This window comes from Capricornis sumatraensis, chromosome 2 (assembly GCF_032405125.1).
Source record: "Capricornis sumatraensis isolate serow.1 chromosome 2, serow.2, whole genome shotgun sequence".
Classification (NCBI taxonomy): domain Eukaryota; kingdom Metazoa; phylum Chordata; class Mammalia; order Artiodactyla; family Bovidae; genus Capricornis; species Capricornis sumatraensis.
The window spans coordinates 58989725-59016410 of record NC_091070.1 but is presented as its reverse complement, the minus strand read 5'-3'; the positions used below and the strand labels follow the sequence as shown (position 1 = coordinate 59016410).

The 26686-nt window shown below is 41.3% G+C and overlaps 1 protein-coding gene across 2 annotated transcripts in view; it reads right to left on the bottom strand.

Moving 5' to 3' along the window:
• Positions 1–26686, bottom strand: part of NIN (ninein) — a 90096-nt gene that overhangs the window by 27447 nt on the left and 35963 nt on the right. For both annotated transcript variants that reach the window (XM_068964353.1, XM_068964354.1), the window contains exons 4-16: positions 22150–22189; positions 20490–20680; positions 16122–16268; positions 15477–15644; positions 14885–15021; positions 14433–14573; positions 14006–14180; positions 10474–10584; positions 10021–10110; positions 7851–7989; positions 5916–6037; positions 4261–4766; positions 1017–3161 (exon numbers count right to left, since the gene is read on the bottom strand). In XM_068964353.1, coding sequence (XP_068820454.1) covers positions 1017–3161; positions 4261–4766; positions 5916–6037; positions 7851–7989; positions 10021–10110; positions 10474–10584; positions 14006–14180; positions 14433–14573; positions 14885–15021; positions 15477–15644; positions 16122–16268; positions 20490–20680; positions 22150–22189 — 4112 coding nt within the window. The remainder of the gene's footprint in view (positions 1–1016; positions 3162–4260; positions 4767–5915; positions 6038–7850; positions 7990–10020; positions 10111–10473; positions 10585–14005; positions 14181–14432; positions 14574–14884; positions 15022–15476; positions 15645–16121; positions 16269–20489; positions 20681–22149; positions 22190–26686) is intronic.

The window sequence follows — 26686 nt, the reverse complement described above, 5'->3', positions numbered from 1 at the left end:
TACTGCTTTGAGCAAATAACTCTGTATCTCAGTCTCAAGTCCTGCCTGCTCCTCAAAGACAAAAGCCGTATCACTAAGCTGTATGAGCTTTAGTTTTAAACCCCAAGGTACTTAGAGAAAGAAAATTCACTACATAAATGAAAAGGACATATCAAAACATGTACACTAATGGTTATCTTCTAATTTCTTTCATCTCATTATGATTTTTGGAACTAAGAACTAAGAATTTTGGAACTAAGAATTTTGGGGTCTAAAATAAAAAGAGGAAAGACTACACCTAGAATTATTTTGGGTTTTTTTCCCCGTATCATTAAGATATTTCAGACATGATGTAAATTCTACAATTTGTTTGAACCAAATTTGTTAGAAGACAATTGCTATCATATTTTATAAAGTCAAGTGAGCAGTGGTTCAAATTAGTATATTTGTCTTTGTTCTTTCAGCACATTAATATCTGATAGGTCCTCAAAAAACTGTATGTTCTAAGATGAATTTCCAATATCTATAGAATATCAGCATGCACTTTAAGTGATGTAAGTGAAAAACTATAAGCCATGAAACAACCTTTTCCCCCATATTAGTATAAGAAGAAAGTTCTTATCTACCAAGTGAGTTAATAATACACAAAAGGCATTCATTCTCATATAACTTGTTTCATCAAAATGAGGAAAATAACATTTAGCCAAAGGAAAAAAAGTCTGTCCATCCCAGTGAAGTGCTAGAAAGGAGTTAAAGACGACATACGATGATGATGCACGTGGTTAAACAGCCAACACTCTCCATTATGAACTTTCACCCCCCAAATGAACAACATTTATTTCCTATAGAGGAAGGAATGCCTCCTAGGCTGGGTTATTCTACTTGTTAATACAACACAGAAGCAGAAGGGAGTCTAAAGTACTGCTCTCTTTTTGAAGACTACCAGGTTAGTTTCTCTAGGCACAGCAAGCAGCAGAAGTTAGATGTGGTGCGGTGCTCTGGGAGACTCCGTGAAGCGCGGAAGGTACATACATTACCTCAGAAGCTCAACTTTCTGCTGCATCTCACTGCATGTGATTTGCAGGTCATGCATCATTGCCTTCAGCTCTTCCTCCTTTTCTCCTTGAGAAGGTACATCTTTTTGCTTGACTAAAGCAGTGACTCTTTCCCTCAACTTTCTAGTCAGCTCCTGCAGCTTTTTTTTCTCCCATTCTAACTCTGCGATGGTGGCCTGGTGCTGAAAATGCTTGTCTTGAAGGCCGAGGAGAGCAGTGTTTTCCTCCAGTATAACTCGGTTCTGTGCTCCAGGCTTGTCTTGATGTGTCTGGAGTGTTCCATGTAGCCAGGCAATTTCATGTCCTTTTACTTTCTCTAAGAGCTGTGTATTCTCCTGTTCTAGGTACTGGTTTTCTTGATACAAATGTTCTTCTATAATATGATGCACACTCATAACATTTGGTACACACTCATCCAGTGTTTGGTTTAGTTCAAAGACCTTCGCATCAGGTCCGACTTCCAGGTTATGTGAACGGGCTTCCCATAAGGAGAAGCAGTCACACCGCACTGCTGCTCTTTCTCGCAGCTTCTCCATCTTGCTTTGAAGTCTCAAAACCAGAACATGCAGTTCCTCATTTTCTCTTTTGATCTCATTGTAACTCTTTTCCAGGCTAAGGAATGTGTCAGTCATTTCTTCAACCTTCTTTAGCTCATCCTGTAATCTGAACATTTCTGAAGTGAGCTCTTTGTTACTTTCTAGTGCTTCCTCGTAGCGCTTCTCCATCATCCTCAACTCTTCCTGAAGATATTCATTTTCTCTACTGGCATCTTCGTATAACAGTTTATACTTGGGGGAAGCCTCAGGAATTCTTTCAAGCATCTTCAGTTTCTTTTTTAGCACAGAAACATCAAACAGTAGGTCCTGTTTCTTTTCAGACGCTCGATCACAGTCTGCACGTAAGATCATTAACTGTTCCCGAAGCTGGCTGACCTGATTCTTCAGGTCCCAGGTTTCAGTTCTGGTCTCCTCACTATTTTCAAGCTCGGAAAAACTCTCCATTGATGCTTCAGACTCCTCCATTCTGACCTGTCTCTGACCAGAGCTCGTTCCTGTACTTTCGAGGTCACGGACCTCATCGCCTTGTAGGTCACTGAGAATATGCTGCGTGGTTCCACCTTCTGCTTGTTTGATTCGGTTTGACTGTAAAAATGGCTCTGTTTGTTCCACTGAATTTCCAAAGAGCCCAGAAGCTGGTTCATCTAAACAAGGAGACATTATTGACTCTGGTTCTAATTTTTGCAGCCTCTGCTGCAACCTAGAAATTTCAGTTGCCATTTTCACATTTTCCTTCACTGCTCGTTCATGGGCTCTTTGCAGGCTTAAGAGAACATCTCCATTCTCTTCCAACAGCTGTTCTCCTTGCTGAAGCAGGGACATGGTGCCATTTTCTTCTGCCTCCTCCCCTCCTATCACCTGACAGCTATTCTGAAGCCTGGAGGGAGGAGACACTACCTGCTCCATCTCCTTGATTTTATTCTGGAGCCTGGAGATTTCTGTGCTCATCTCAGCCCTCTCTCGATCTGCTTTCTCACAGGTTGCTCTGTGGACACTCTCCATGACCAGAAGCTTGGACATCATTTCCTGCCTCTCCTGGTCATGTTCCCTTTGCAGCTGTTCAAGCCTCTGGCTGACCAGCTGCTCTGAGGTGCCTGCCTGGCACAGGACCTGCTCACGGTCCTTCAGCTCTCTTTCATGACCGCCCTTCAGCTCAAGTATCTGGTTGGACAGGAGACTTTGCTGACTTTCAGACACGTTTCTCAGATCTTCCAGGTCCCGTAGTAGCTGCTCTCTCTCTCCAACCATACTATTCAAATGCTGCTTGTATGTTTTCTCCAGCATCTCTCTCTCCTGGGTGAGGACCAAAGAGGTTGTTTTCTCCCTCTGGAGAGTCTCTTTAAGCTGCTCCTGGACTTCCGCACATTCCTGGGTGAGCTCGTCCTTCTCAAACTCCCACTGGGACCTCTCCTCACATTGTTGGTCCAGGAGCTCCTTCAGCTGTTGGCGGTAGTGCGCCTCCAAACTCCGCAGGGCGTGTTCATATCTCTCAGTGACTTTCTGACAATCGGCCTGAAACTGGGCTTCTATCTGAGAGGTTCTTCTATTACACTCAGTTTCCATTTTTTCCCTAAATGTGGTCAACATACAGCATTACTGAAACTGTCATCAACTCCAGAAGCAAACAAAAAAACATTTTCCCATGCATAGAAGAAGCAGCCAAGCAAACAATGTAAATATTTTCTAAAAAATGGTCTTCACTTATTTCTATACTCAGAAGGGATCTCATTTCTGAGTGCCAAACAATGGCAGCCATAATTAATTTAGAAGACTCACTTACCTCTCTCTGCATTTAAAAAGAAGATTTAGAAACCAAATTCTCTGGCATATTCCCAGATATTCATGGAGTTTTAGCCAAAAACTTACAGTGCTTTCTCATTTAATGTTCAAATACATATTACCCTAAACCCTACATAGGAAATACATAAAATTCTTTCATTTTAATTATGTATACTCTGGTGCCTCAGATGATAAAGAATCTGACTGCAGTGTAGGAGATCCAGGGTTGATCCCTGGGTTAGGAAGATCCCTGGGAGAAGGAAATGGTATCCCACTCCAGTGTTCTTGCCTGGAGAATTCCATGGATAGAGGAGCCTGACAGGCTACAGTCTGTGGGGTCATAAAGAGTTGGACAAGACTGAGTGGCTCTCTGTCTGTCTATATGTAGTTATATAAACCATACATACATGTTTGCTTTCTATTTAATGAAGTACCACTGAGATAAAGAATGAAGCACCAAAGCCCTCAAAAACATCTGAGGTTTCACATGAGGAAAGTAAGCCCAAAATAGCGTCTCATAACTCTGGGAGGAAATGTAACTTTGCCCGAATCTAATAACTTATAACAGGCCTTTCTCAGAAAACAACAGGACTAAACAAAGAAGAAATCACGTTTGTGATAATCTTATTCTCATCTGGAACCTTAAAAAGTATATGTTTGATAAAAAACAAAACAAAACTTTCCTCTTAAAAAAAAAAAAAAGTTTCAACAATCCCAAGGTAGGCTTATATCTGAACAAGGACAAAACAAGTTGAAAAACTAAAAAAGAATTCTAGTCAGTTTAAGTGGGCTCTTACACCTTCTGGTTTTTCAAAGTCTCCTTTATTAACGGGGACCTGTGGTGCCCCTGAGGACTGGTGTCCCCTCCTCTTCTTCCCCCACTTTCTTACCTTCCCTCATGTAGTTCCCTTTGGTGTTTTTCCAAGAGCTCTTTTTGCAATTCCTCTTTCTCAAGAATGTGTTTCTCCACCAGGCTTTTCAGCTGCTCCTGGTGAACTTGTTCTAGTTTCTGAGTCAAGCCCCTCACCTTCTCCTCTGTCCAGGCGCCATTTTGAACGAGTTTTTCCCTCTCTCTGTTAAAGCTTTCCTCCACCTGCTCCAGCCTAGCCCTGAGTGCCACCTCATGTTCCAGCCGCAGCTCCTCCTGCACGTGAGTCTTTTCCTCATCCCACTTCATTTGCAGCTGTTTTTTCTCCTCCTCATGTCTGCAGATAGCCATGTGTTGTGCCTCCTTGAGTAGCTCTGTCTGGCCCTGAAGTTCTGCAATCTGATTTTTAAGGTCACTTATTTGTTCTTCTAAGATGTGTACTTCATTCTCACACTTGAGCTTCATGTTCTCCTGCTCCTTTTCAAAGGCAACTTTGGTTTCATCTAGCTGCTTTTCATAATAGTTCACCTAAAGCCAGAAAGCAAAACCACCACAGTGTTATTCAACTCAAGGCCATGGAAAGGCTCTGGGGCAGTAAAGACTTTTTTCTTACATTTCTCAGTTTTCCTATTTTTGTTTTAAAGTAACAATTCAAAACACATTAAATAAGATATTTTATTTTATTTTTTTTTTTTTTATTTTTTTAAATAAGATATTTTAAAGTCAGGTTTGGTTTCCTTTGTAAACTGATTGAATTTTATTAGTTTCTAAACAACTCTGTTCAAATGAACCAGGCCTTCACATAGACACTGTTATTTCTTCACCGGCGTCCTTTCCAACTGCAAACTGCAAGCCTTAACATAGACAATTATATTCAAGTATTTCTTTAACACCCGACAGGTACTCTGCAGGCCTCATGGGGACACAAGTTGGATAAGACACAGCCCCCTCTCTAGACATGGTTATGACGAATATAAAGAAAGTGTACTACCAGTTAGAATAAAACATTTAAAAACATGTGTAGGAAAAATACCTACAGTGTAACCTGGGGACTCCAAGGCGGTGAAAATCATGTTTGGTTGGGAGAATTCAGGAATAGAAGAGGTAGCATTTGATGGAAACTCTGAAGGTTAAGTAGACTTTCAAGAGGTAGAAAGAAATAATAACATAGCATGTAACAGCATGAGCAAGAGAGGACAGTTTGGTGAAGAGCAGCAAACTACCGGGTCTGGCTGGAAGATAAAGTAACTCAAACGATGATAATAGAGAAGACTGGAAGTATAACCTAAAGCAACACGGTAAAGGGTTTTGAAACCAAGATTCAGAACTTGTACCTAATTCAGGAGGCAATGCTGTATCAAAGGACTTTTTTTTTTTTTTTAAGTTTTTTTTTTTTTTAATGAGTTGGGAATAATGTAATGACCTTTCAGCTCCATGCTGGCTAGGACTGAAGATATTCCATTTTTAAGAATCTCTCTCCTACGAAGAAGAGCCCTCAAAGGCCCCTTGGCCTGGGAAAGCATCCTGAGGAAGTGAGTTCCTGGTAGCCACCCAGACGCAGGAGGAAATGTACAGAAAGTGCTGCTCTGGGAGAAAAAAGAATGGGGAGTGTCGTACATGCAAAAGCTTGTCAGAGCTCAAAGAAATCAGAGAACAGGATTGAAAAGAAGGTCTTACTTTATCTTCAAGCTCCAGTCTTAGGTGACACAAGTCCCTGTGATGTTGTTCTTTCATCTGTTCGATGACCAGCTCTGCCTCGATGCTCATATTCAGTGGATTGCATTCTTCAGAACCAAGCCCTGAAAACACATGGGATCTGTTGACCCGGCTGCAGGTTCTTTCAATAACACAACTGGCATTACTTATGGAATCCTAAAGTGCAATAGATGATATCTACTAGGAAACAGCAGAATCCAAGAGTGGTCTCTTGTTTTCAAGCATAAGGGAAAATGAGATACAGGCAGTGTATCAAACCTTAATAGAAGTCAATAGGACAGGAGGTGGGAGCAGATGGGGAAAATGTTTCTTAAAAGTGACCTCCTGCTAATGAAAATGCTGCCGAGTGAGGCAGTATGATCAGACCAGTCAGCTTTCTTTCCACCCAACAAATACTGGGTGACAAATCAGCAGAAGGCAATGTGGCAGGGGGATGAATGGCCAGCATACTTGCTATGCTTCGAGGTGTTAACTTCATGGATCAAGATATCCAACCCACCACTCAACATTACAGAAAATTGAGCACTACAATGCTAATTTGCTGTAGTGCAGGTGGGGCCTCATCTTCAATTATCAGCTAAAGTTATTTAAAAGAATAAAGCATAGGTTAGGAACCCGGATATAGACAGATTCTGTAGAAAACTATCAACTCATTCCACAGGAGTTCACCTCTGCAACTGCCCACAATGGTGACTGAGACAGACATTGAAATGTGAAGCATAAGCTGAGGGCTGAGCTAGTACACAGATGAAATGATTACATCGAATACTAAGGCAGGGGACTAGTATTAAGGCAGGGGACTCAAAAAAAGTTTTCATGTGGAGGGACACAGGCAGATGCAAGAAATAGTGTAAGTCTCACATCTGGAATTGACAACCCTTGGGCTTTCTCTACACCTGCCATGGCGTTCCCCATCTGAGAAGTGACACGCGGGGTGTAAACCATCCCAAGATGGCACAGCCTCATGTACCCATGATTAGAACTCCCAGTCCTTGGTCATCTACGGAAAAGCCCAGAAAAGCTTCTGAGATATATTCTATCAACTGGGCTCTATCCTTTTACCACAGTAAGGCTACAGAGTACAGACTTAGAGGAAGAGTATTCAAGCCTCTTCCTGTTCCCTCCTCACTCCCTTATTTACTGTAGAATAAATAGGTAAGAAGAATAAACAACCATTGTGAGAACCTGTACTCCTGTTCCAAGTAGCAGCGGGGAAAACTATATATAATGAAGAATTTATTATAAACCCTTCTGAAATTCATATTCAACCCACTGGAGGAAAGAGGCAGGATATGAGGAGGGAGGAAAAGAGCTGATAATGAACATAGGAGGGTTCCCAAACAGCTCTGCCTTCCATCTGTATTACTCAAAATCCTCCCCAAGGCACAGGCACCAACATTTATTTATCTTATTTGTTGTTTTGCAGGCATTTAGCACAACCAGCATAAGGAAATCAAATTCTGGGGTTTCTGGCTGGCTCACTCTCCAAAACATTGTCATACCAGTTAGGCACTCTTTTAGAAAGGGAGGATTCAGCAATAACTCAGTGACTGAATTCTAACACTTCCAAGGCCTGGATCTGCAGACTCGTAGCCAGTTTTCTTTTTTTAATATCCTTGTGGTTTGATTTTTCCATTTCTTTGTTGATGTGTATCAAAATCAGATGGAAATATTCTCATAAAGACTTCAGGACAAATGAAAAAAACATACCACAAGTGAAACAGCTCAAGAAAATAGCATTGCCAAAGTCTTTTTTTGGGAGGGTGGGGGTGGGGTAGTGCTGTGGGGGCGGAGAAGGCAGGGTTGCCAACATTTTGCAATTTTACATTCAACTATGGTTTTACAATCAAAAGTCAAAGGCACAGACTCTGAAAAGATGGTGTCTGAACGGCTTACCCTGGTCAGGCTCGATGCAACCACTGTTAATATCAAGTTCTTCTGACAGTGAGTTCTTCAAGGGAAGCCTGAATACTTTGCCTTGTGTACGATATTCTTGCAGTTCAGACTGGAGTTCGTCTACTTGGTCTTGTAATAGCTGGAATTTAAAAACCAATATAAATCTTAGATGTGATGTCAAAAACAAGCAATGGAAGAAAAAACAGATATACTGTACATCATCAAAATTAAAAACTTTTGTGCTTCAAAGGATACCAACAAGAAAGTAAAAAGACAACCCACAGCGTGGAAAAAAAGTTTTTGCACCATATATATCTGATAAGAGACTTGTATACAGAATATATAAAGAACTATTACAACTCAATAATAAAAAGACAAATACATTTAAATATTCAGCAATGGATCTGAAGAGACATTTCTCCAAAGAAGATATATTGACAAGCACATGAAAAGACACTTAATGTTATTAGCCATTAGGGAAATGCAAATCAAAGCCACAATGAGATTCCACTTCATATCCACTAGGATGACTAAAATAAAAAAGACATATAGTAACAACTGTTGGCAAGGATGGAGAGAAATTGGAACTCTCTTACTGGTGGGAATGTAAAATGGTGCAAATATTTTGCAAAAAATTTGGTAGTTCTTCAAAGGTTAAGCATACAGTGATCATATGACTCAATTCCACTCCTCAGTACATACCCAAGAGAAATGAAACCATATGCCCACACAAGAGCTCACACACAAATTATTCACAGCAGCCCATTATTCACAATATTCAAGACAACTCAATGCCCATCAACTAAGGAATGGATAAATAAAATGTGGTATGGCTATGCTATGGAATATTATGCAGCAATAGAAATGAACAAAGTACTGATACATGGTACTACATGGATAGAGCTCAAAAACAATATGCTAAATGAAGGAAGCCAGTCACAAAGGTCAATATATTGTCTAAATTCATTTTTAGGAAATGTTAAAAATAGGCAAAACCAAACAGACAGCAAATAGATTATTAGTTGCCTAGGGCTGGAAGTCATGGGAGAGATTACAGCTATGTGGACTGGGAGTTTCTTTGCAGGTGATGAAAATGTTCCAAATTTATTATGGTAATGGTTGCACAATTCTGTGAATATACTAAAAGAGACTGAATTGTATACCTTAAGTTGGTGAATTGTATGGTTATGAAAAGCTATTAAAAATGTATAAGCAGATGAATTTGGGGAATTTTCGGAGGTGGCGCTGACAGATTTTACTGATGAAATAATTGAAAGCATAGGAGAAAAACATCTATATAACTGAAAGCATAGGAGATTAGAGACAAAAGCCAAAATGTATTTGTAAGAGTGACAAATATTTCATTTCTTTTCTCAAAATCTGCGTGTATGTATATTTCCTGAGAAGGCAGCCTATGAACAACCTCATAAGGAGGTGATTGTTTTCTCCACTTTTGCCCAAGTACTATGTTCATCTAAAGCAGGCTGAACTCAGTTATGCTCACCATGTTAAAATACACAAGTGTTTGTGGTTTAAGAAAAAAATAAAAATCCCAGATTCCTGAGCTTAGAAGAGTTACTTTTCTAAAAAAGTCAAAGATTCTTACTTATTAGGATGTTTTTGTGTCCTCTAGTAGTAACGACTTACTACTTAAAGACTTGAGTGGTTTCTGCTCTATTTGCATTTTGTAAATAAAGTAAGGAATGTATTCAGGAAAAAAACCCCACAGAACAAAAGCAAATTATATCAGAGTAGGCCGGCACTCAGGAAAGGCTGGTTTTGGAATAAGCATATCAACATGACCACAGTTTCCTTCTCTTAGAATAAAACTTTATTTTCCTCTAATTACTGGCAATTTCTGACCCAGATAAAACAGACAACGGCAGTTTGCACGACTCTCTCATATATCAGGATACTGAATAATATAATAGCTAGCACTTAGGTTAAGTGTTTTCTGTGTCTCAGGCTTTGTTCTACGCAGTTCACGTGTACTTCCTGACTCTCCACAACAACTCTATTTTGTGGGTTCATTTATTTTTGTCACCTTGTAGATGAGGAATCGAGATACCCACAGGTTATGTTTACCAGTCGCTTGGCTAGTAAATGGTGAGGCAGGATCTGAATCTAGGCACTCTCCACTTACTAAGTTAAGTTCTCTTCAGTCACTCACCCGGCACTGCTGCTCATATTCATTCCTCATCTGCGTCAGCCTTTCTTCTTGCATGAAGAATTCAGCACTGTTGGGATCAAGGTCACCAAACTAGAAAATGGAAAGTGCAAAGTTGTCATTTTTCCCAAGTATCCTTCTTTGACCTAAAAAATACCAAAGGCCCCAATTTCTGGTGTTCACTCAGTCTCTTGAGTATGAAAGGAATGTGACTTTTGAACAGAAACACCATCCACTGGATGATGGAAAGAACATTCTAGAGTGATGTGTTCAACTAAAGCAGAGACCCTTTCTCAGTGCCATGCAAAGTTTTAAATCCCTGCAAAAGTTGACAACTTCCTTTAGTCACATAAATAATTCCATAATAGGCATTTTCTTAGTGGCACTGCTTCTGGTCTTTTGAGTAAACTACATTTCGGGGTTATCTTTCAGGAAATCACATTTAAACAGATTTACCTTTTCTGCCAAAACATTTTCTAAATTTCGCTGAAGTTTGTTTGTCAGACTCTCATATTCTGCCAACTTCTCTGTATTCTCCAGAAGCTCATTTTCTAGACGACTGTTTTCCTGAAGAAATTTGGGGAAATTCCGTGGATTAAAAAGGAAGCTGTTGTACCGTTTTATTTCATGCATAAATCAATGCTCTAGATTGAGAAAGTTTCAGTACATTAGAGGAGAAAAAGTAAATATTAAAAAAACCCAATATTATCTTATAACCCCAAAGCGTGCCTCTTCGTTTTCTTGATCCTACAGAACCATGCTACCCAACAGCAGGCACTATCAGTTCCAGGTAAAGGAGCTGTGAGTATGAAACACTCACCAGACTTTGAGGATTTAGAAAAAAATGAACAAAAAGCTCAATAACAGGTTTTCTATATTAATTACAAGTCAAAATGATAATGTTTTAGAGATTACAGATTAAAATGATTCAACATTAAATTCACCTGTTTCCTTTTACCTTTTAATGTGGCTGTCTGAAAATCTGAAATTACATATATGACTTGCATTGTACTTCTATCTGACAGCTTTGCAATTGAAAATTTAATGACATGAAAAGCGTTCTCATTAGGATGTCAAATCAAAGACTGGTTGCAGAATACCATGTTTATTTGACAGCAAAAGAGAACTCAGAAAAACTACAAAAAAGAGAATAGCTCCAACAATTTTCATTTAATGATGATATAGACATGGTTTACATTTAATTTACAATTTGATTTTGGTTTAAAGATATAAAAGCTACACATACAGTTTTTTCATAATTTATGTTTAAATTATTATAATAACATGTCAACCTAAGTCCACAAAATGTGGGTTTTTTTCTGTGTATTTTCAAAGCATATCTTGCCAAAATATAGAGATGATATATTTCTTTTTAGAAAACTTTTTATTTTGTATTAGGGTATAGCCAATTAACAAACAATGCTGTGGTAGTTTCAGGTAAACAGCAAAGGGATTCAGTCGCACATATACGTGTATCCATTGTCCACCAAGCTCTCCTCTAATCCAGATTGCCACACAACACTGAGCAGAGTTCCACGTGGTATACAGTAAGTCCTTGTTGGTTATCTATTTTAAATACAGCAGTGTATACATGTCCATCCCAAACTCCCTATCTATCCTTTCTCCCCATCCTTCCCACCAGCACCCATAAGGTCATTCTCAAAATCTGTGAGTCTGTTTCTGTTTTGTAAGTTCATTTGTATGAATATCATTTCTTTTTAGATTCCACATATATGGGATGTCATAGGAAATTCTTCCTTCTCTGACTTACTTCACTCAGTATGATGCTCTCTAGGTCCGTCCATGTTGCTGCAGATGGCTCTATTACCTTCTTTTCAATGGCTGAGGAATAGTCCACTGTATATAGGTACCACACCTTTATCCATTCCTTTGTCATTGGACATTTAAGTAAAGCCAATATGTTTTAAATTTATTCTTGTTCACACCCTTATACAGTTAACATGGACTGAAAAAGCATGTGCTTGAAGTGTTTAAGAAAGAAAACTACCTACCCCTCAAATGACAACTCTAGAATTCTAATCTTTCAAAGTATGTCTAAATTTAGATGTGAAAACAATCAGGAGCAATCTCTATGAACTGGGCCTGTGTTGGTGCTTTGGAAACTAAGAAGTCAGCTTCTGTTGCCGACCACAAGTGAGTGAAGTCGCTCAGTCGTGTCCGACTCTTTGCGACCCCATGGACTGTAGCCTATCAGGCTCCTCCGTCCATGGGATTTTCCAGGCAAGAGTGCTGGAGTGGATTGCCATTTCCTTCTCCAGGGGATCTTCCTGACCCAGGGATCGAACCCGGGTCTCCCGCATTGCAGGCAGACGCTTTACCATCTGAGCCGCCAGGGAAGCAGGGACCACACAACTGGGGCCATGGCAGGGGAGACAGATATGGATACAATTACCTAAGATGTGATAGAAAATATGCTACCTTCTGGTGAGAAAAAAAAGTTAAGTGTAATGGGAATGAATACGCAATTTGGCCTGCAGTGTTGGAGAAAGCAGTGAAGGAGCCTAAAAGCCCACTGAGAAACTGAAATTACTGACAGCAGGTGCAGCAGAGGTCGCGCGTGGGCTTGGGGGTTGCTGGCAAGACCTGAGATTAGGAAGGTAGGAGCATGAACCCCTCTTCAGGGCCCTTCGGGCTGCCACGCTGCACTTTTACAAAGGGTGTAGCATGATTTTAAAGTTTCTTCAGTAAGACGGCACCCCACTCCAGTGCTCTTGCCTGGAAAATCCACGGACGGAGGAGCCTGGTGGGCTGCAGTCCATGGGGTCGCTAAGAGTCGGACACGGCTGAGAGACTTCACTTTCACTTTTCACTCTCATGCACTGGAGAAGGAAATGGCAACCCACTCCAGTGTTCTTGCCTGCAGAATCCCAGGGACGGGGAGCCTGGTGGGCTGCTGTCTATGGGGTTGCACAGAGTCAGACACGAATGAAGCCACTTAGCAGCAGCAGCAGCAGTAAGATAACTCTGGTGACCAGGCGGAGGGAGGTTGGATAGATGGAAGAAAGGATGCACATAAGTCAGTTGAGAAATTGTGATGAATTCTGAACCTGTTCAGAAGCTGTGGAAATGGAGAAATGGGATAAATCTGAAAAGCCTTTCAGAGCATCAGCAGGACTCAGAAAGTGAGAATCCAGGATGACCAAGGACGGTGACTTCTATGACTTAACAGCACAGGATGGTGATGGAGATTAGGGTGAAAATTCAGGAGAGGAAGCAGTTTGATGGTTAGGGAGGGAGAACTGGCTCAGTTTCTGATTTGTGGAGTTTCAGGAACCTTTCATAACCTCAAGAAAACTAACTATTCCATAGGTTCTTATTACTTTCATATACTGTATATGTAGCAACTCACTCAATCTCCACATCAATGCTATGAGGTTGGTATTATGATGGTGACTCTTTTGTACATTAGGAAACAGGCTTGAGTAACCTGATGAAGGTCTTATGTAAGTGGTGGTATCCAGATTGGAACCAGGCAGTCTTGAGTCCAGACCCCTCCCAAGACCTGAGAGGGTCCCGCCCACCTTCAGCTACAGCTGACACTGTACCACATTACCTGGTGTCAGAGCTCCATAAAGAGAAGGGTCACTTCCTCTACTGAGACACAGAAAAGAGGAGGAGGATGCGCAAGGGAAAAGGTAGATTTGGGAGCAGAGAAACAAAGTGGATGGCCTCAGTGTGGAAGGAAAAAAAGAGCCATCTGCTAAGGACGAGGAAGGGGACAGCATCAACCAGGTATTAAACAGCTCTGAGGACTCAGTGCAGCTTCAGCAGGTAAGAACAAGATATGCTGTTGGCAAACCAGAAGCCCGGACACCCCGGAAACCTGGATCCCAGTGGGGGCTCTACCATGTCCGGGTGTTGACCCAGACTTATGAGCCCTGTGCAGACCTGTCCTCTTACAGAGCTGTGGTTTTCCACGTGGTATTCCCAGAAGGCACACAGACCACATAACTAAGAGGATAATTACCTTTAAAGAGAGTGCGAGGCGGTCCCGGATGTAATTCTCTTCTGTTTTTGCCTTTTCGATTTCTTGCTCAAGTTCCATACGCTGCTTGCCCACCTGCTGCAGGATCTGCTCTCTCTCCTTTCGGAACTCATTCTTTAAGGCTGCTATTCGCTCCTTGTACTCTTCATCCAGTTTCCTGTGAGAAGGAAAGACTGACAGGCTGCCATCAAGTCCCTCAGAGGTCCCTCTGTAGAGCCACCAAAAACAGAGAGTCATAGAGATGGGAAGCCCCTTGAGAAAGTGTCCAGTGAGCCCTGCTTTCCTGTAGGCTTGGCCACACCTAAGTCACCCCAGCCAGGTGTGGCCAAGCAGGCGGGCAGGCAGGCAAAACCCCACTGTTCCGGGCCACGGTGGTGGGAAAGGAGGGCCCTGGCCCCGCCCGTCACACCTGAGGTTGTGCTCGTTCCGCCGCTCTATGGCTGCGTGGTGGTCGTCCACCTCTGAGGCCATCAGAGACTTCAGCTTTTCGGCTTTGTCCAGATCAGACCGGAGCTTCTCCTTTTCTCTGAGCATCTGATCAACTCGCTCCCTAGAATCAGAAAGAAACAAAGTTACAAGGGAGATTGTTACTAGGCAACAAGTAGACCCAAAAAGCTCTCCTCTGGCTTGCTCCTCTACAAAAACAAAACCAAGACAACCAGAGCCCTTCCAAAACACATTCCACAGCCCTTTTCAAAAGCCTACATGCAGATCTAAGCTCCACCTCACTTTCCCAGAAGTGAGATGGTAGGCGATTAGCCACCACTGCCTTCAGAATGGAGTACACGCCACAGGCATCTGAAGCACTTGCTCAACAAGCAGCAAAGGGGACAGAGCAGGTAAGCTTTCTGCTCAACTCACAGCAAATGCCGAATCTCAGCCTTAAAACTGGCCAGAGCTGCCTGGTGAATGCTGTTCTTGGTGACCAAAAGTTCGTTTTCAAGAGCCAGTGTCAACTCTGTCAAGTTGACATTTCCATCAAGGCTAAAATCCAAGGCCTAGAAATCAGAACAAGTTCAAGATAATCACAAGTTCTATCCTCAGAAAGCAGAAAATGTGAAGGTTATACAGATCTGGGGAACTGAATTTATAATCTACAAACTGGATGTTTACATTTCTTTAACAGTAGCTTTGGAACAATACTCAACTAAGGTCTCTCTAAGGAAAACATCATTATGTATGTCTTTTTTAAAAATGCTGTCTGGCATTGTAAATAAACACAGTGGCAAAACTCTACCAACCAGAGAGCAGTTAAGAAATTTCTTGTCAATAATTTAGGGGTTAAAAACATGAAGTCAGCAACACTCCTGGTTAAAGGGGGTAGCAAAAGTTATCTCTTATGTCTGAGATCTTGTGAACAGAAGAATCATTAAGGAGTAATCAAATCAAATCACAAACAGAATTTTTCAGCCCTTCCCAATTTGTCATTTGCCTCCCATTTCAGTTGCCACACCTTCAGGATCTCCTGGCTGTTCTCAATGCCTTCTTCCTGCCAGGTGTCAAGTATTCTCTCCACTGATGCATAGCCCATCCCATCATCCAGGCAGGAGAAGACCCGAAAGCCAATGGTACTCATCATTGCAGATGGGGCTGTGGTCCGTCGTCCACTCTCATCAAAAGACTAGAAGAAAGAGACTGGAGCAAGCTCAGGCATTGCAACATGACATTGGTCAAGACCAAAAGCAGTCAGTCCCGACCACAAGGGGCAGAGGCATGCTTCTCTCATTTATACTGCTAGGATAAAAAGCCATGCGGCCCCTTTGATCTTCCTGTCCCATGTCAGTCAAGAATGCAAAGCTGATCAACAGCTGACCTGGCAGACAGATCCTGCATACAGATGAGATGCATCTCTACTTAACATCAGGTTCCTTCTGGCCCACAGCTAACATGAAGGGGCATAATTAGTGGTCTTCCTACTATAATTTATGGTCATTTCTCAAACCCAACTTCCTCAGTGGTTTAGTCTTTCTTTTCTGCTCTTCTTTTGCTTCTCTTTCTCCTCAGTATTTTTCTTCAGACAGCAGATTAACTCACTGGAAATTATTCAAATGGATGCTAACTTTACTCCCAAAGAATCCACTTCCTATTTATTTCTTACCTGCATGGAGATGTGCCTTTTCAATTGTCTATATGGGGTAGATGCTGATGGTGTAAGAGGTTTTCCATTTTTGAACAAGCCATAGAAAAAGTCTTCTACACTCATCATACCATCAGGATCAAGATTATGGAAGACTTCTTCAAGCATCTAGAAAAGGGTAACCATACATCTTAACTATTTCTCTCAAAAAAAAAAAAAAAACCCATGAAGTTCCAAGTACACTTCTAGGCCCAAGTGGCTCAGTGGTAAACAATTCCTCTGCCAGTGAAGGAGACGCTGGTTTGATCCCTTGGTCTAAGGAAATGGCAACCCATTCCAGTTATTCTTGCCTGGGAAATCCAATGTACAGGGGAGCCTGGCAGGCTACAGCCCATGGAGTCACAAAGAGCTGGACATGACTTAGAGATTAAACAACAAAGCCAACAGATATTGGCACCACTCTTGATCCCAGGACTCCAGAAATATGACATGTCCCTTTATTCTCACTTCACTAAATATATTTTCCTTTCTAGTAATCTGTCCTTCCCTCTCCCATAAACTAAATAAAATTCATTTTCAACATCTTCATAATTTTATGCAATTTAGAAATTAACTGTTTTCTCTTTTGCTCATACTCTTAGAACAGGTTATCTTTAATGTTGCTATGCATTATCTTGTGAGTTAAAGAATTACTGAAAAATATAAAGATATAGCTTCCCAGTGTTGTAACAGCAGAAAACAGACATTCTGTTAAGCCATTGTATTATGGTGTATTATGGTGACTCCACATGATATTTTGCTTATATGAAATTTTGGAAACTAGCATAATTGGGTCTGGGACAGACTGCAATGATTTAAGAGCTTGGGTCTGAAACCCATGCCTTGGAATTTAGAACATTACTTGGAACCACACTGTGGTGTTTGGGGCTTTTAATTTCTTTTAATGCTTTTGCACAGCCAAAATGAGGACTGGACAGGAAGAATTTCACGTGTGTGCAATAGAAGTGTTCCGAGAAATGTGAAGAAAAGGAAATTCTGCCTCACTACTTTGCCCTCTCTGACAGTAATCCAGCGGTCCTCATCATATGGAGTCCCTTCTAGAGGCGTGCCTGGGAGACGGTTTGTTCCCTAACTCACAGAAGAATGGAAAAGGGAATAAAGCAACATGAATCACAGACACCACAAAATAGGGAGGGAAAGCAAAGCCTTCCATTCTCACAGTCAGCTTCCTATTTGGGGGGCTGAAATTTTTCTATAGGATATGACCCAATGTACAAAGCAGAAATCACCTGAGGATCTTGTTAAAGTGCAGACTCTGATGTAGTTAAATCTGGGGCTGGGGCCTGGGAATTCTACATTTCTAACAAGATGATGCCTAATTTGCTGAGTAGCAAGGAACTAAATAAGCAACAAACTTACCATTAGTGCCTGCAACAGGGTCTCTTCTAACAAAAGCCTCTTTGTAACAAATCCTCAAATTTTCAATATTTATTTCATAAGTCTGGACTATTGCTAGGATTCCTGTCATCTCCTAATTGTTGATTTTTATCCCTCAGCTAAGTCCTTGTGGCATTTCTTTTATCTTGAATGCTTTTTTTCCCAATTCATATCCAATGGGAAACATCTGTCTCTATTCTTGTTTTTCTACCACTTCCTCTGGAGAGGATTCCAAAACAAAACCATTTTAAAGGGTGAAAATCTTTGGAAGAAGCGACAGTTCCCATAGAGAATCACACGAAGAAACAGATGGAAAGATATTTGGGGCAAAATTCGGAGGTTGCCAAACTCCCTTAGATTCTCTGTCTCATTTTTATCAAACAAAAGAACACTTTCTTAGAGGACTAGGCTTTCAGGACTGTCAAGCCAGAAGTCACAGTAAAATCCAGCAGTGATGACTTAAGTTAACCAGCATATTTTGCCTTTAACATTGGAACATTCCAACATATTTGCCTTTAACACTTTGCTCCCCATCGTTAGCCCTGTGACCTTGGCCAAATCAATGTACAGCTTCCCGACTGCCTAAACACCCATCACCTGATCCATTCCAAGTGGTGGAGTAGGCGAGTCCTGCCAGTTATTAGACATGGGGGTGTGGCAAGTGGTGAGTAAATGACTGTAGATTCGGAAGAGGATGGACGGACTGGGTTGGCCTGATAAGAATGCAAGTCAGTGGGCAACTGGGACACAGCCTGCAGCCTATGCAGGAGCTGAATCTAGAACCCTGAGGACATTCTTCCTCCCTATCACCAGCCAGGTCTTTGGATGGCTGATTTCCCAATGTGTAAGTTGGGAAATAGCCAGAGGGGCCAGGAAGGTGACATAAATGAATGAGGCAGCATGGTCTTAAGACATTTAAAAGGCTACTTGGAAGCCTTTTAAAGCAGTGAACGGAACATTTGAGTGCATGCCCTGTCCAGAGGGGCTAGCCATTTCTCATTACCAGAAAAATGGAGACAAATCTTCTGATTTTCAGCAAAAATCTCCGATTTTAAAAAGTATAGCAAATAGTTCAATTTTTAAACATTGTGTAGGTCACCTGGCCTTCGGGTCATATCTGGCCTCTAGACTTCCCAGATGGCTCAGTGGTAGAGAATCCTCTTGCCAAGCAGGAGACCCAGGTTTGATCCCTGGAGAAGGAAATGGCAACCCACTCCAGTATTCTTGCCTGGAAATCCCCCAGACAGAGGAGCCTGGTGGGCTGCAGTCCACGGGGCTGCATGAGTCAGGCATGACTTGGCGACTAAACAACAAGGGTGATGGTCTACCTTCACTGCCCTACAGCCATCTTGGCTTCTAGAAGGCAGGGCACTAGCTTCAGCTATAAGACAAGTCAATCCAGTTTCCCTTCATGCTGATGGCAACATGCAGCAGTGACCTCTTTCTTTATCTATAAAATGTGGGGTGACTAAATCTAAAATTGCTTTCAGTTGTAAAATTCTAGGATTCCAAGCTGTGTGTTGGTGAGATCATCATGAACTTTCAGCTGTGCTGTGGTCTAGAGCTAATAATACAAAAGCACTATAGTATTTCATGATTTTGGCAGGGAGGAAAAACACTGAATAAAAGCTACATTCAATTAGCAATCCTTCACTCATCCTCACAGCAGAGGAGAATAAATGTGCTGCTGCTTTTCCTGGATTCTGGAAACTCCACCACAGAAGAAAATGCAACTCCCCATAAACAGCTACAGTTTATTCCAAGATTTGTTCTTAGATAAATAATCCAAGTTTGTGCAATATTTCTTGGCAAAAACAACCCAAGGTTCTGTACACGGCACTGGTTTATAATTTAGGAGGACGAATTTAATTTTATGACTCAACAGTCACCACTGATAAATAAATGACTGGAGCCATTAAAAGGTAGTCAGAGAGTGTGCAATGGTCACATACACAAGGGAGGAGGAGGGAGAACTTTTCTGCAAGCTAGGCTACTTGGAAGCTTTTGATAATAAATCTCATTCTGGTTTAGGAAAATAATACCACTTATCCTCTGAGCAAGCAGATAACATGGTTTTGAATATCATTATAATCAAAGTTTCCCAAAGCTTGTACAACTGTAGCCCTAACCTCTAACTCCCTTCAATCCTTATTTTCAACTCTTTGAAAGACGTGTCTTGGAATTAATTATAATCTTTTGTTTCATGGCTGTTCATGCACCCGGTCCTGCCACCCCTCTTAATTTTTTAGAAAATGTGAAGTTGAGAATTTTACCAAGCAAGAGCATCATGGGGGCTTCTTCAAGACTCTTTTGTTGTACGTTTTTAAAACCACCAACGTACCCTTTTCCATTTCCTCATGACCCAGATTATTGTGATGACTCCTGGCTGGTGTCCTAATCTATGGCTCTCTTTACACCAATATACCCCATAAAAGAAGTTCAGACCAGCCTTAGCAAGTAAGTTTTTCCAATGTATTATGTAATCTGCTAAAGAACTCTGGGGTGATATGGAGATTGTCTCTCCAAAGACTAAACTCATCAGCCTGGCCTTCCAAGTATTCCCGAACCTCCACCCTCCTGAACTCTCTGCCTTGTCCTGCCTCCACACCTTTCTCACCTCTGACTCTGTGAATGCCACACCTCCAAACAGACTGACATCATGGCTACCCTGAACTGGGGTCTGATAATGATGTGGGGTAACATGCTTAGCACAGTGAGGCACACACAGTTTGGGTTCAGTATTTATCAGCTATTGTCAGTTCTTTTTTTCCCACGACAAACATGAGGTTCTCAGAGACAGAAACTTGATGGCTGACTTGCCAGGAAAAAAAAGAAAATGGAGTCTCTGTAACTTGCGGCTGGAAACCAAAACGTGGCTGTCTCCAGCTTGTGGCCAGGTTAGCTTGTATCACGATTACTATCCCTGAATAAAAATACCAACGCAACGCTCACCTCTCCATCGACATTCTGCAAACCATACTGCTCGCAGATGGAGACCAGCTTCTTTCGGTTTAGGTGACCATCACGAGTGATCCCCAAATCTTCACAAACCTCCTGCAGTTTCTCTTCTATCCAGTCTTGGGGAGCCAAAGACCCACTCTGTGAGGCTTTCAAATCATCTGGGTTCCAAAATCTTAACTGGCCTAAAATAAAAGCATATATTATATATTGTCCCTAAAAGAACTGCACAGAGAGAGCACCTATACTCAAAGAAAAATATGCTTTTTGAAAATAAATGCTATAAAAAAGAGACCACCAAGTGTTGATTTGATCCAGAAGTTCAAATGAAGTAGAACCATTGGTTCTTAGGCTGCAATGAAGGCCAACAGGCACTCTTTTGTTCACTGGCAGTTATACCCCTATAAGAAATATTCTGGTGCAGTCACGTCAAGGTTCTAGGTTTGTTTTATTTCAAAGAAAAATGTACACAGGCTTAGGCTTTGGTGTGACTGAAAGAGAAGGCTGGTTGAGAGCCATTCTAAAGAGCTTTATACATCCTACCTCAACTATAGCTACCAGACTAGTATCTCTACTCTCTTTCTAGTCTAAGCACTGTTTTACTGAGAAGGAAATAATTTCATGGTAAATACCATTAAATAATGATAAAAGTCTCAAGAGTAGCCTGTTTCTAAATCTTTACACATGACTATTATAAGCAACCTAACGTAAAAAAATAAATGATTGCAAGTTATTATCTGTGCATTAAGGATAGTTGATTCCCTGGTGGCTCAGTGGGTAACAAATCTGCCTGCAATGCAGGAGACCTGGGTTTGATCCCTGGCTCAAGAAGATCTCCTGGAGAAGAGAATGGCTGCCTACTCCAGTATTCTAACCTGGAGAATTTCATGAACAGAGGAGCCTGGTGGGCTTCCATGGGGTTGCAAAGAGTCAGACACAATTGAGTGACTAAGCACATATTAAGGATAAGTTCTATTTGGGGATACAAGGATCAACCTACTTATTTAAAAATAAATATTTATTCTCTATGAAAAGTTTCCACTTCTAGTTAAGATTTCTACTTTCACATTAGAGATTTTGTCATTACTTTAACATGAGCTAATTATTGGCATGATACTGTGTGTCTCCAAGAAACTTGGAGGTTGAGAAGAGTATTTAGTGCTACCCTTAATATTTATTAAAGACATTAAGCCCATTACTGCTGTGTCTTTACAGGTTGGAGACCTAGAGAATTTGTAATTACACTTAAGTACAGCTAATCCACGGTAAGCTGTGAAGTGGGTAGAGATCTGTCAGCCTAAACCACAGTGCCATCTGCTGGTGAGATCACCAGGAAACTTGTCGAGGGATGCATTTAATCAGTAAATCGTTTAGGATGGTTTATAGATTACTGTGAAAGTCTATGTAAGACAGTAATTAACCCATAAGTGAAATTCCACATCTCAGTTGCCATATCTTGCATGATGTTAAGTCCAATGACTTAAAACTATGTGGTCAATTGGGAGTGAATTTTTTGTGGCTGTTGTACTTCAGGTTGCTTCTTAGCTGGCCTCCAGCAGGAAGATGGGAAGGGCCTTGGGAAGGGGTTGTGGAGAACGCCCTGTGAGTGCAGCCCTTCCCTCCCAGGCCGGCCCAGCACACCCTCAGTTCCTACCTTCTGCTTCATACTCCTCACTGCGCTGCGTCTTCCAGTGCTAGAGGAGGCAAGAGGAGGAGGTTAGTGTGCTTCAGAACCAAGCCTGCTCTTCCAAGACCAGATTACTCTCTGGCTCTGATGTCATCATCTGAGTAAGTCACATGATTCAGGACCCTCTAGCATTTATCCAGGCAGGCTCTCCTCAATCAGCGAGCCAGCAGAGAGCAGATGACTAAGAAATACCACACAGCCTTCTGCAGCATCTCACCAAGGATTTGCCCTGTGAGCTGACATCACTTATTCAATAGCAAAACCTAGCACAGCCAATAAAATCAGGCCAAAGCCAATATTCAGAATCCATCAACTGAGAAGAGTTTATACACATGCATTTATGAGTTTGTTCTTCAGTAAATGTTTAATAAGTGTGAGGTATCATGCTACATCTTTGGAAAACAACCATGAACAGGACAAGCATGGTTCTTCTCTCATGAGGTTTATATGCTGACAAAGTCGTGCAGACAAGAAAACAGAAAGAACAATACTGTAGTGTATTAAGTGCTATTGTGGAGGAGTTCAAGAATGGGTACCTAATTAGGGTATCCGTCAGCCTTGGAAGTTCAGGGTAGACTTCCTGAAAGAAGCAAGATCTGACTGAGACTTGAGGGGTAAGCTGGAGACAGCCAAGTGGAAAGATAGGAGCAGAGACTGTTTGCTGACCCATGAGACAAGAATGAGACAGGTGTGTTTGTGGCACAATGAGGAGACAGAGGTGCAGCCCCAAACAAGTAGGCTAGAAAGCTCAAGTTAAAATGTACATTATCAGTGAATTACTACGTTAAAAACAGTGAAACTGATCTGCACTGGATCATTTTGCCCCTTATCATGCTATGTTCTACTGAGTCTTTTCCAAGTCACAGCATACAGGTGTAGTTTGTATATTGCACAAAAGCACCCAGCCCAGGGCACCCGTCAGAACCAAAATTCAGCCCTTGCTCCATGAGCCAAGCATGGCACAAATCTGCTTCCAACCAGTGGCCATGAGTAGGTACACAGTGATCTTTGACCTCATCAGCAAGGTTCCTAATTACTCTTGTTAGGAGGTTCTACAACCACCGCAGTCAGGTAACCCTGTTAAGAAAAGTGTATCCCCCTTTTAAAACCTCCTGCTGTCTCAGCAAAGATCCAGCTTTATGAATGAAGAAGCTACCTTTGATAACTGATGCAAAGAGTCGACTCATTGGAAAAGACTCTGATGCTAGGAAAGATTGAAGGCAGAAGGAGAAGGGTGCAGCAGAGAATGAGATAGTTAGATAGCATCACCAACTCAATGGACATGAATCTGAGCAAACTCCATAGTGGAGGACAGAGGAACCTGGTGTGCTGCAGTCTCTGAGGTCGCAAAGAGTCAGACACGACTTAGTGACTGAACAGCCTTTGGTAACACTTAAATAACCAGTCCACTCTCCTTGGTGGCTGAACTGCGCAAGGGGAACTTTTTTCTTAGATTCTTGAAATGAACTCAACAGGGAAACAAACCTAATTAACTCTCATCTCCAGAGCTTGGATCCCTCACGGCAGACAGTGCACAATCTAAAATTCTTCAGTTAAACGTTGATTTCTTTCAGTAACTTGTTCAAGTTGATACGAGTTGAAGTTCCTACAGCTAACCTAGGCGCATCTGTTTTGTTCCTCTCTTCTTAACTGAAGGATAACCATCTACCAGGATTTCACAGCTCCATATTTCACTCAGAAAGATACTGCAAAGAGCTCACCAAGATTCGCCACACTAACCTGAAACCCCAAACTGACAGTGCTGAGATAAGTTATCCTTGCCATAGAGAGACATTCAAAGGCTATAACTCAAAATATAAAAGCTCACTACAACTCACAGATTACAACTCAAAGTCACTAAAACGGGTGATAAGTATAGGGACTGGGGCACAATGCGATTTTTACTTGATTGTGATTACAATTTTATTGGCCCACATTTCCACACCGCAAATCTGACGAATGGATGATGTGTTGGGGGTTGGGGAGGGAGCAATGGAGGAAACAGACCTCCATAGATTTTTCTTACACTGTTGTTTCTAGGCAGAATTCAATTGTTTTTATTTGTAAAGTATACATTTTTATGCCTCCTAATAAAAGCATCCTGCCTGTCTATCCCTCCACATTTATTTCCTCAACCAACAGAGCAAATGCTCATATTATTGCAGCACCCAAAACGGTGAAAATTCATCATTCAGCATGTAAGTTGGAAACATCCTAAAATGAAATCCATTCAGTCCACCTGAAAAAAATACAGTAGGTTGCTGTGATCTAAGAACCATCAGTCAAAATAAAACCTATCGAATCACATGCAGGGGATGATTTTTTAACAGCAGAAATGAAATGAGACATGGCAGAATAGGTACCACTGGACAAGCCGCTGCCGGGACAATAGTTGGAAAAATGCAAACACACCCCTTCAAAAAATGCTCAGCAACAATTCCTAACACAACACGGTGTGTGTCTTGCTATAGAAAAATGTATTTCTTCCATTTTCTCACTTCTCAACTCATTAAAAATAGTGAACAATTAATTAGTTCAGAGGAGCAAGAGGCTTCAGTGTACTATTTCCAAAATCTCATGAATCTATGCAACTGGGTGCCTCATCTGATTCCCGCTTCCCTGCCACCCCTCCTCCCCGATTCTCACATCTGACTATTGAGGGTGGGAATCAGACTGCCACCTGGCTCTGAACCCAGGCTTACCTACTGGGTTTGAGCTTGAACAAATTTCTTAATCTCTTTTGCCTCAGTTTCTCCATCTATAAAATGGGAATAAAGTAGTACATATTTCACAGAGCTGGGTAAAAATGCCTAGAACTGTGCCTGGCACTAAATAAGCAAACAAAATTTGATATTATTTTTCTTCTCACTACATGTGTTTATGTAGTACATGTTTAATTTATATTTGCAGTTTCTTTTCATTACCATGTTTAAACTTAAAGAATTAATTTGATTTCCCTTGGGAGGTACTGGTTATTTATAAAAATTTGTAAGAAAAATGCCAAGTCTCCAGCAGATATGCAAAGAATACAGACAATTCACATAAGAGGCAACCCAATTAAATATGGGGAAAGGTTCATTTCAGTAGCATTCAGAGATACATAAATTAAAACCAAGCAATCATTTTGTTCCCACTAAATTAGCCAAGTATTTAAGATATGATTCCTATTACCAACGGGTTATGATTTAAAATAGGCCTGTTTGGGAAAGAAAATAAAACAGACCTATTAATGTTATTGGAAACAATACAAATGGATATTACTTTTTAGTAAAGGAAATGACTTTATGTATCAAAAGCCATGAAAATATTCATGCATTCTGATCCCATATGATTTCTGATGGTAAAAGTAAAGTATTGAAAACAATTTAAAAACAGTGGGGCATAAAGTATAATAACACATCATAATATAGTCATTATATAAACCATGTTGGAGCATGAAACACATCTGATGAAATGTTAAATGAAAGAGCACAACAAAAATGCCATCAACACGAGGCCACTGGGGGGAAAAAAAATTCATACAATTAGACAAAGACTGGAAGGAAACAGAGACAATAAATATATATTTAGTTGAGGCGATGTGGGAAACAATTTCATTTCCTTTACTGTTATAAATGTTGTTTATACCATATAAATAGGTACAACTTCACTACTTCTTTTGCCTACCTGCCCTCAAATTCTCACTGAATGAATTCCCTGTGAGCTGGGGGCAGGGGAAAGGGAAACTTCTGCCCCCTGGGTATGTACCACTCTGCTAGTCAGCAAGGTCCTCCTGCACAATGACTTGTGATCAAGAGAACAGGCTCAATGGGAAGCCCAGGTGCTTCGAGGAGGGTAAAAGCTGCTGGTACCAATGCCTCCTAAATTTAGCAGTGTAGATCAGGGACACTCATCTGAGACCTGCCTTGGGGGCTATGACTAGAGTCATCCAAGGAAGCACCCTTCAGACAGCCTAACCAATGGCATCAGGTACAGCAATGTAAGTGATTTCATGCAAACTCTTAGGGTGAGTGGTGACAAGGTAAGGAATAACTTATTTTAACATCTCCAGGGATAACGATTTTCCAAGCGTTTCTCTACAGCCCTGTGTAAGAAGCACAGATCCAGCTAAGACCAGCCCTGTTAGAAGAGGAAGCAAACTTATCCTAAGAGCTATATTTTCATCCCAAGACCACTTCAACTGGAGATTGAGTTTACCACCCAGATGTTTTGCTATGCTTCCAAGTCTCCCCCATAGGTCTGTTCCTTTAAGGGGAGATGAGCACATCACATAGTGGCTGAATGTTTGTTATTAAATTGCAGTTTCAGGGCGTGAGGGTGGGAGGGAGCAGATCCAATTCATTCACAGCTCATTTATTTTCATTCTCACTGCCTGGAACCAGTAGTTCCAATTAAAAAGCAGGGGGGAAAAAAAGGGGAAGGCAGGTTAGAAAGTGGAGGAGAGGGGGGGTTAGATCTCTGGACTACTGGAATACCACCAATAAAAAGAGCCATCACTCTGGAA